The sequence below is a fragment of the Palaemon carinicauda genome, chromosome 29 (genome assembly GCF_036898095.1).
Source record: "Palaemon carinicauda isolate YSFRI2023 chromosome 29, ASM3689809v2, whole genome shotgun sequence".
Taxonomy (NCBI): domain Eukaryota; kingdom Metazoa; phylum Arthropoda; class Malacostraca; order Decapoda; family Palaemonidae; genus Palaemon; species Palaemon carinicauda.
Window position 1 is genome coordinate 72,299,181 of NC_090753.1, and position 11,368 is coordinate 72,310,548.

The window sequence follows — 11,368 nt, forward strand, 5'->3', positions numbered from 1 at the left end:
CATATGAGGCGATCACCAAACGTTCAGCTGGGCTCCAAAAGGCACTAGAAGAGTTGGAAGACCCAGGTCTACATGGCTGAGGACTATGAAGCTGGCAGTAGGAGATGATGAATGGAGAGGTACTGGATTAAAGCTCAAGATAGAGACGACTGGCGAAATCTAATCGAGGCCCTTTGCTTTAATTGGTGTATGAGATCACCCAACGTTCAGCTGGTCTCCACATGGCACTAGATGAGTTGGAAGACCCAGGCCTACATGGCTGAGGACTATGAAGCGCGAAATAGATGATGAATGGAGAAGTATTGAATTAAAAGCTCAAGAGAGAGATGACTGGTGAAATCAAAACCGAGGCCCTTTTCGCAGGAGATGATGATGATGATTAATAATTGCTCCTTGCATATGTATAGAGAACGTCAACAGGCCTAAACATTCGCTCGCTATTTCCACATCTTCATCTATGTTACTGGAAAAAAAATATTCCCAAAAATTGGGTTTTAAACCTGAACTATAAAATCATAATCACTTCAAAATATAACAGAAAAAAGAAAAAACAAAAACAATAGTAAAGGATGAAAGCAGAGTAAGTCTTATTAACAATAGAATTACCCACTAAAGAAACTCTCTCTCAAAAAAAATCTTTTTCTTCCAAGAATGAATCTGAAACGGACTGAAAAATGCATAAAAAAATACAAACAAAACAGAAAGTAAAACAAAAATAGCGAATGAAAACAGAATAAGTCAATTAACAATAAAAAATTACCCACTAAAGAAGCGCTCACATAAATATGTTTTTCTTCGGAGAATGAAGTTGGAAAGGATTGAAAAAAGGCATAAAAAATACAAACAGAAAATTAATAGAAAATAGAAGATGAAAACTGACTAAGTCGTATTAACGATAAAACCACCTGAAGAAATACTGGCAAAGCTTTTCATATATAAAAATCCTTTTCCTCAAGGAAACAAGATCAAACTGATTTGAAAATGCATAGAAAAAACAAAGAAATACAAAGAGAAAATAGGAACAAAAAAACGGATGAAAATAGAATGTCATATTAACGATAAAACCACTGAAGAAATAAATAAAAATCCTTTTCTTCAACAGATTTGAAATTGAGATAAAAAAAATCGTAATAAAACAAAGACTAATAAAAAAAGATTTCACTGCATTTCAAGCGGGAGGGGGGGGGGGGGGGAGATTTACCCACGTACCCCCTTATCTCTCCATCAGCAGTTTACAAAGAAAACGGGTCGAGGGGGAAGGGGGTAAAAGACTGCTTGAAAAATGAGAGCATCAATTTTTTTCTTCTTTTTTATTTAAGTCGTGCTGCCTCGGATAGGTCTTATCACGAATACGCTCGAATGTCTGAAACTAGTTCGGGGGTCTCTCTCTCTCTCTCTCTCTCTCTCTCTCTCTCTCTGGAATCAGTTTTCTGGGGAGAAAAACTAGATGTGCTTTAAAAAACTAATCTAGATTAATAGGTATCCAGTATCACCCAGGCCCCCCCCCCCCTCTCTCTCTCTCTCTCTCTCTCTCTCTCTCTCTCTCTCTCTCGGGAATCAGTTTTTTGGGGAGAAAAACTAGATGTGCTTTAAAAAAAAACTAATCTAGATTAATAGGTATCCAGTATCACCCCCCCCCCATCTCTCTCTCTCTCTCTCTCTCTCTCTCTCTCTCTGGAATCGGAGTTTTTATTTGGAGAGAAACTAGCTATGCATATATAAACCTAATCTGGATTAATAGGCATCCAGTAGTCTCTCTCTCTCTCTCTCTCTCCTCTCTCTCTCTCTCTCTCTGGAATCAAGAGTTTTTGGGGGAGAAAAACTAGAATTGTTTTAAAAAACTAATCTGGATTAATAGGCATCCAGATTTTCTCTCTCTCTCTCTCTCCTCTCCTCTCTCTCTCTCTCTCAAATCGGATTTTTTTGGGGGAGAAAAACTAGGTGTGCACATACAAACCTAATCTAGTTTAATAGGCATCCAGTAGTTCTCTCTCTCTCTCTCTCTCTCTCTCTCTCTCTCTCTCTCCCCTGGAAATCGGAGTTTTTTGGGAGAAAAACTAGCTGTGATTTAAAAACTAATTTGGATTGATAGGTATCCTCCAGTACTTTCTCTCTCTCTCTCTCTCTCTCTCTCTCTCTCTCTCTCTCTCCTGGAAATCGGAGTTTTTTTGGGTGAAAAACTAGCTGTGATTTAAAAATTTGGATTAATAGGTATCCTCCAGTACTTCTCTCTCTCTCTCTCTCTCTCTCTCTCTCTCTCTCTCCACGTGTACATATCCCTCACTTAAAGACTTACTCTCCTGAAACGTGAATACAACATCATGTAAATATCAAATACTATCAATTTTCTTATCTCACTCATCGTCAAAAACATTACTTCTCAACTGTCAATTTCATCTTTTCATTACTTACTATCCTGTACTTTATATTCAAGGATAAATTACTTAAATTACTTGCATACTTATAACGGTTAATTTTACATAATATTTCATTTGATCAGATTATTCTTCATTTCTTCAAATCGTCTGACTCTCTGTCTTTTGTTTTATCTCAATGACTAATATTGTATGAGCCCCAGTTCTTAAGTATTTTATTTTTCCTTGTTTCCCTTCCTCACTGGGCTATTTTGCCTGTTGGGGGCCCCTGGGCTTATAGCATTCTGCTTTTCCAACTAAGGTTGTAGCTTAGCAAGTAATAATAATAATAATAATAATAATAATAATAATAATAATAATAATAATAAAATACTCTATTAAATATAAATGTCGTATTTGTTTTCAATCTGAAAAGGGTTTTCTTTCATAATCAAAAAATTAATAATGTTACTCCATTCCAAAAATGAATGTATTCCATCTCATTCCACAGACCACTTTGATTCTCCTTCCAAAATGTAATGCAATTACATTAACGTAATGTAATGTGATTATTATTATTATTATTATTATTATTATTATTATTATTATTATTATTATTATTATTATTATTAGCCAAGTTACAACCCTTGTTGGAAAAAGCAGGGATCCTGTAAGCCCAAGGGCTCCATGGCAAAATAACCCAGTGTTGAAAGGAAATAAGGAAATTAATAACTTACAAATGAAGCAAGTTGTGAACACTCAAAATAACATACTCCAAGAACAGTAACAAAGACATTTAACATTTCCTTGTTCTTGTTCTTGCATAGCGTGTTGCTGGAATTACAAAATTATTATTATTATTATCATTATTATTATTATTATCATTATCATTATTATTATTATTAATAGGCAAGTTACAACCCTAGTTGGAAAAGCAGGATCCTATAAGCCCAAGGGCTCCAACAGGGAAAAACAGCCCAGTGTTGAAAGGAAATAAGGAAATTAATAACTTACAATTGAAGTAATTTATGAACACTCAAAATAACATACTCCAAGAACAGTAACAAAGACATTTAACATTTCCTTGTTCTTGTTCTTGCAGAGCGTGTTACTGGAATTCCAAAATTGTTATTATTATTATTATTATTATTATTATTATTATTATTATTATTATTAACCAAGTTACAACCCTAGTTGGAAAAGCAGGAGGCTATAAGCCCAAGGGCCCCAACAGGGGAAAATAACCCAGTGTTTAAAGGAAATAAGGAAATTAACAACTTACAATTGAAGTCAGTCATGAACACTCAAACTAACATACTCCAAGAACAGTATCAAAGACATTTAACATTTCCTTGTTCTTCCAGAGCGTGTTGCTGGAATTCTCCTCGGAGCTCTGGAAAGCAACGGGCGGAAGGGCCTCGCTGAGGCAAGTCACGGTGGCTCTCCCTCGGTCCTGGCGAACAGACGCCATCACTTGCTCTCTCCTCACGCCCTTATCAGCGACGGCATCGCCCACCGAAGCCCACATCCGCATCACGACGCCTCACCCAGCCTTTGGGTCACGCCCCTGGACGCAGCAGAGCGAAGGGTGCGGTCGTCAGGGGGGACTACATCCAGATAGGCGGGGACCTGCTGAGGGCCACCACCAACAACACCTACGTCCACGCCGCCCGTCTCCTGGTGGCGGAATGGGTCAAGTTTCGATGGGGCGTGTTCGAAGAGAAGGGGTATCCAGGAGACCCGCTTTACCCGCCAAAGTTCCGCGATCCTGTGAACTTCAGCATGAGGCCCAACAGCTGCTATACGCAGGAGATCCTACCAGCGCCCTTCTGTACCACGGATGCCCATATCCCAGAGGCCCCTACGAAGCATAACGCCCAGTGCATTGGAAGACCAGCTTGGGACATCATCAAGATGTCACAGGACTTCATGGGTGGAAGGTAAATAAATGAAAAGTACCGTTTGGTAAAAATATTCATAATGCTTAGTCTTGGATTCTACTACAAACAAATTATTACCTCAAAACAAAACCCCTAAAAGTAATAACAGCAAACTAGTTAACTCCAGCACTACCATTCACTTTAAAATCAACTATTCTTAATATATGAACTAACGGAATAAAAGGTAATAAAAACAAACTATAGTCAAATTTTATTTTTAGCGAGGCAGATTTGCAGACTCGCAGGGGTGCCTTTTTAGCTCGGAAAAGTTTCCTAATAGCCAATTGGTAGGAAGTATTTTTGTCTGAATACTTCCGACCAATCAGCTATCAGGAATCTTTTCCGAGCTAAAAGGGCATCCTTGCGAGTCTGTGCAAGTCGGCCTCGCTACAAAAAATTTACTAGTTAACTCTTATCTCCAGGACTACTTGTTTTCATTTTTGAATTAATTATTTACTTTATCCACCAACGGGATAAAAATATTATTAATCAAACCTAGTAATATTCATCATCACAGATCAGATTTACCGATATCAATGAAGAAAATTGATTTGATAAGTTAAAGTCTTTAAAGGTGTTAATAAAAGCAATAAATATTCCTAAAATATTTCTGTAAAAAGATATTTAACCTATGCACATGTAATATCGTTTATCACATATTGTGTATGCTCAGATATGAGAGAGAGAGAGAGGAGAGAGAGGAGAGAGAGGAGAGGAGAGAGAGGAGAGAGAGAGAGAGAGAGAGAGAGAGAGAGAGAGAGAGAGAGAGAATTTTACTTTAATTTCCTATATCATTACCCTTATGGAAATGTTACCGTTTTAATCACCTTTCCAGACATAACGTAATGAAAATGATCATAAACATTTTTAAATATTTATTTCTTTTAAGCTTAAGAATCACAAATGGAAATCCTTCCAGATTCTATTAAAGAAGTATTCACGAATAGATATATTTTGCATTTAAATCATATTTAGATAAATAGTAAAAAAATTCAATTGCAAATACACTAATTGTATTGTAAATACACTACTGTATGTTAAATGAAAAAATATTTATGTAAATATACTATGATGTTGATTGATTGATTGATTTAAAGATTTCAGGCATCCTGACATCTAAGGTCATTGACGCCGGATATACTATGATGTATACAGTATATCAAAATCATCAAAAAAAATTTTAATATCTTTATTCCTTTAAAGCTCAAGAATCACAAATGGAAATCCTTTCAGGTTCTATTAAAAAAAAGTAATCACTAGATATAATTTTATTTAAAAACATATTTTGATACGCTACTGTATATGTCAAATGAAAATACATTCATGTAAATATACTATGATGTATGTTTTATAAAATGTAAGATTGTAAATGTGGATTTCATAATAAACGATGAAAAAAAATTTATGAAGAGCCTCTTGAAGAAAAGCAATAATAACAATCTCTCTCTCTTGTTTTTTCTCCCATAAGAATCGTAAATATACTATGATGTATATTTTATAAAATGTATGATTGAAAATATGTATTTCACAATAAAAGATAAAAAGATAAAATAAAAGTTTATAAAGAACTTGTTGAAGAGAAGCAATAATAACAATCTCTTTTCTTCTCCCATAAGAATCGTAAATATACTATGATGTATATTTTATAAACTGTAAGATTGAAAATGTGTATTTCACAATAAAAGATAAAAAGATAAAGAAAAAAGTTTATGAAGAGCCTCTTGAAGAAACGCAATATTAACATTTTTTTTTCCTCATCAGAATCAGACCCCTGAACACCTCAGCCGCCCTGACGCCCTCAATCAACTTCGTGCAGGAGAGGGCCGCCCGCGTGGTGCTCGTAGTCGAGGATACGGCCGTCATGAACATCCAGAGACGCTGGGAGTTCGTGCGAAAGGCCGTGAGACGCATCGTCGTCTACGACCTCCCCGACGGCGCCTACTTCGCCCTGGTCGTCTTCAACGCGGAGGCCACCATCGCCTCTCCACTTTCCAAGATGGACTCCATAACGGACGTACGCCAGAGGGTCGGTTCATCCCTACCCCGCAACCCTTCCAGAGTTCCAGAGAGTCAGAAGTGCGTGCTGTGCGGCCTGCAGGAGGCCTTGACAGCCTTAGATGCAGATCCGGAGAAGGCCTCGGGAGCCTCCATAATCTTCCTGACCACTGGCAAGGGCGCCGCTACAGACAGGGCTGTTCACGAAATGTCCGAATTGGCCGTTACACGTGGAGTGCGCGTGGACACGATAATCTATCCCCTCACGGAGCGCCGGGGCACAAGCACGGCCACGCACGGCCTCGAGAATCTCGTCTCCGTCACGAAGGGCTCGGCCTTCACTATCATGGACGAAGGGGTTGGGAACGACTCCAAAGTGAGTATGATGGTTGCTCTCATGGACGCTCTGTATGCCGCTGTGCGCCACAGCGCCCCTCCAGTTAGTCCAGGGGCGCCTGTCCTCCTCCATAGCAAGTCATACCCCGGGGGAATCGCCTCCATGGCTATTGGTTCTTTCACCCTCGACGAGTCCTTGGGTCCGAAGGCTCGGTTTTCCATCTACTACTACGACCTCAACCACGTTGGAAACACCGTCCAGCTGACGGCTCCCTCCGGCCACACCATCGCCTCCGTCAACATGCAGGAGGAGGACGGAGACGCCAATGTCATCTTCGTCAACATACCCAAGGCCGAGAGAGGCATATGGCAGTACAGGGTTGAGAACCGAGCCGATTCCCACCAGGGACTGATCATCCAAGTCACAGGATCTGAAAGTGGAAGCAGAAAAATCAGCCTGAGGCTTTGGACCAGCAGTGGTGACAGCGTGGTGAACATGACGGATTCGTCGATGCCCGTGATTGTGTACGCAGAAGTTCGGGAGGGAGTGATGCCAATCCTCAATGCCAAAGTGAGTGCAAGGCTTCAGAGGCTTGGAACCAACACCACAGGCAGCAACTACGACTCCATTGCCATTGACCTCTTCGATAATGGATTTGGAGGTAAAGATGTCACCTAAACATTAAAAGCACTACAAGATTTACTAACTTGCACAGATCTATCGTTTGCCAGTAGTCTACAGAATAGCGTAACACCTATCACTGTTGTATTCACCATCCTCAAATCTTGGGTATACTAAACTCGAAACTGAGTTAAATTACTCATGACTGGCAAATTAATTAACCCACGTTCACAATACCCATTACATATTTTATGGATCTTACATCAAATTTTTATTCTAAGACCAGTAGTCTACAGAGTAGCCTAACACCAATCAGTATTATATTCACCATCCTCAAATCTTGGGTATACTAAACTCGACATCGAATTACATTATTCGTGAATGACAAATTAATTAACCAACGTTTACAATACCCAAAACATATTTTATGGATCTTACATGAAATTTTCATTTTAAGAAACTCTCTTATATACACAAAGACAGTTAAAAAAAAGTCCAATCATATTCTATATTCTTTATAATAATATTATTTCCTCTACCCGATTATAATAATAAATTTCTCTTTATATTACAACAGATCCTATCATTTTAAATGCACTCGTTTTAACGCTTTTATGTTGCTTTATTAATATATATCAGATATGACCGAAAACAGTATTTCGGATAAGTAGTCTCTCTCTCTCTCTCTCTCTCTCTCTCTCTCTCTCTCTCTCTCTCTCTCTCTCTCTCTCTCTCTCTCTCTCTCTCTCTCTCTCTGTACCTATTCGACCAACACTAAATTCTTCAATTCGATTATTCATGAACGCCAATGATTTGATCATACAAACATTAGAGCAATTCAACTAAATGACTGGCAATTGAATTAAATAAAATTTCAGCAGCATCAATTCCCGAATGCAAACAACCTCGTCATTTATATTCCAATGTAAGAACTGCGCAACAGAAAAAGAAATATAAAAATTTAGTGTATTTTATACCTGTCTATTAATTGAAGTAAATAAAAATAAATTCAAGTGCTTGGCTCAGCATTGTTCACTTGAACAAATCAAGATCACTTTTATTTTTTTTCCATTTATTTAGCAACTTTAGACATTGGTAAAAATCATTTTATTTTTCCATTTACCTAGTAACTTTTGTCATTGGTCAAGGTCACTTTAGTTTTCCATTCATTTAGTAAATTTTGACATTGGTCAAGGTCACTTTATTTTTCCATTTATTTGGCAACTTTAAACATTGGTCAAAATCACTTTATTTTTTCCATTTATTTAGCAACTTCTGACATTGATCAAAATCACTTTATTTTTCCATTTATTTAACAACTTTTAACATTGGTTAAAATCACTTTATTTTTCTATTTATTTAGCAACTCTTAACATTGGTCAAGATCACTTTATATTTTTCCATTCATTTAGTAACTTTTGACATTGGTCAAAATCACTTTATTTTTTCATTTATTTAGTAACTTTTGGGACTGGTGATTTTCTAAATTAAATAATGTATTATATCTACACTAAATATGATTTTTAAGTACACTAATCATACTTGAGAAATATCTATCATACATTAAAAATTTTTCTCCTTTTCAGATCCAGACATCACTGAAGGAGATGGAGTATATTCCAGATATCTGCCTTCTCTAAAAGGTAACAGCGGCCACTATCAGCTCAGCGTCATTGCCGACGACAACAATGGCTTGGCCTTATCGCCTGTTAGTGAAACATACAGCCTACTAGGACACAACTATGCTGAAAAAGAAATGTTGACATGCTGTGGAAGTAAAGTTAAATACGGCCACATCAACGCAGTGGCTCCGTTCCAGCGATCGACAATCTACGGGGTGCTGGACATAGTGGCCCCATCGACTGGAATTGACACGGTACCGCCAACTAGAATTCTAGATCTGCGATCAACTGTTAACCTGACTACCCACGAGGTCTCACTATATTGGACAGCTCCAGGAAACGATTATGACTGGGATCGGGCTAGCTATTATGAAGCAGTGCTGGCCAGGTCCTGGTCTGAGGCGAAAGCCTTTGACGGAGAACGTGTAAGTGGCATGCCTGTGCCAATGCTCGTGGGAACTGAGCAGATTGTTACGATTCAGGTTGACCGGTATGACCAGATGATATATGTTGCCATCCGTGCTGTGGATGAGGCAGGCAACCGCGGTGGTGTAAGTAACATTGCAACTATATGGGTGCCTCATCCACCGACCACCCCACCACCAATTACAACTCACAATATACTGGAACTCACCTCTAACTTGCCTGGCCCTCATGGACAAGAAATCACTCAACCGGTAAGAGTGGCTGGGCTGAACTTGGAGGACATGGCTGTCATAATCGGTTCAGTCTTTGGGTTTTTGATGATAGCTGTTGCTCTTGGCATGGTCTGTTATTGTTACATTGCTCGCCGTAGATGTCACCAGGACAAGAGAGACACTGAAAAACTGGAAGGAAATCGCAACGGAATGATTAAGGGAAACTCAAGCTTTGCTTTGGATCAAAATGAAAGTCAGGATTCAGCTGACAGTGCCATAAAAGATGGTGAAGTGGCACAGCTTAAAGATGTGGGTCGCCCTCTGTCACCCATGCAGTCATGGGGAGCATCAAGGCTGCTACAAGAACATGAACGTCGATTTTCTGTGACAAGTGGCCCACTTGTGGATGCATCAGGATCCATCCCCCACTTCCAAAGTCCCCAAGATCCTTTTCCAGACGTCACGCTATCCGCTGTCATCTCTTACCCAAATTCCGAGACTCCTTCTACGAGTCACTCTGATCCCCCAGCATATCAGCCTCCTTACACGACTGAAAGTTATGTTCCTTATCCTTACCAATCGGGTTACAGCCATGATGAACTACCCCCTTATACCCCAACAGTCGTTTCCTCTCAGTCATCGCAGGCATCCACAGTATTTACACACGAGATCCCTTCTTCCCAACCATCAGAAAATTCATATCAAGCTGATTGTAACAGCTACCCATCGGAAAATCCGTCCAAAGTTGGAGACATTTCCTATTGCCAAGCTCAACCCTTCATGTACGTTAAATACCCAGACGAGGGTAATTTTACTTCTCAGGCTCAATTATCACATTCGAAGGTTCCTCCTCCCGTGGCTCCGAAGCCACCGCTTGCCGCTCGAGCAGCAGCTGCTGCAGCGGCAGCTTCCTCCTCCTCCTCCTCTAAAATATCAGCTGAACCTAAACGCCGCAATATTACTCAAGTGTGAGGTGTGTGATAACGCCTCAAACCTTAGTGCATTGCAAACTCTCTTATGCAGCTAAGATAATATAAGTGGTTAAGTGTTAAACATTATTATGAATAAACTTTTAAATACTTAACGCTTTACAAAATCAAAATATATTTTAGCAAATGATTGCAGAATATTGTCAAGTCGAAGTGGAACACTCATTCAGTCAATATTCATCAGTGATATTTGTCAAACTAAATTTAGGGAAAATATTTCTACCTCCATAGAAGAAACTGAAAACTACACCCTTTCTCATCTGTACATAGTGACTAACATAACTGAGTGAGTATTAGACAGCAATATCTGCATTAAAATGAAAATATTTGAGGACATTGTGACTAATTACGTAGCTGCAGTAGCTGCTAAGGAGGGTTTGAATTGTCTAAGAAATGCTTTATGTGTCAAATATCATTGTCTATCATTGCTTCTCTATTCCTAAATATCTTTTATATGGAGTTTTTCAGCATACCGTACTATAAGAGTTATCGTGTAAATTATGTATCCATGAATGGAAAATTTTGGAAGATGGTTAAGGGCAGGATATTCTGATCATCTATGAAAAGGTTAAGAGGGGACAGGGGTGGGTGGGTTGGGGGTGGACAGGGTATTGTTCCCATATAGGGAATATGATGTCTTAGTCGATTTAGGGTAGTACGCTTCTGATACAATATCATAATAATCACTAACCTTTGTAGGTGATAAATCCAATTCTATGGGTAATTCCAGCCCTTAGCAATCTTCCCCCTTGGAAATAACTGTATGTCGTACAAACTATTGGTTGTAAGCTTGCTCATATCTAGTCATAACTGTAAAGAGTCAGCCGTGTTTGCATCAATGCCCAACACCAGGTTTCTTGGTTTTGTCATTA

The 11,368-nt window shown here is 38.8% G+C and overlaps 1 protein-coding gene across 1 annotated transcript in view; it reads left to right on the forward strand.

Moving 5' to 3' along the window:
- LOC137622655 (calcium-activated chloride channel regulator 1-like) overlaps positions 1 to 11,073 on the forward strand; it is a 96,973-nt gene extending 85,900 nt beyond the window's left edge. Inside the window, 4 exon segments of the mRNA XM_068353254.1 lie at positions 3,719 to 3,955; positions 3,957 to 4,294; positions 6,056 to 7,287; positions 8,834 to 11,073. Coding sequence (XP_068209355.1) covers positions 3,719 to 3,955; positions 3,957 to 4,294; positions 6,056 to 7,287; positions 8,834 to 10,479 — 3,453 coding nt within the window. The 3' untranslated portion in view covers positions 10,480 to 11,073.
- Positions 11,074 to 11,368: the final 295 nt, after the last annotated feature.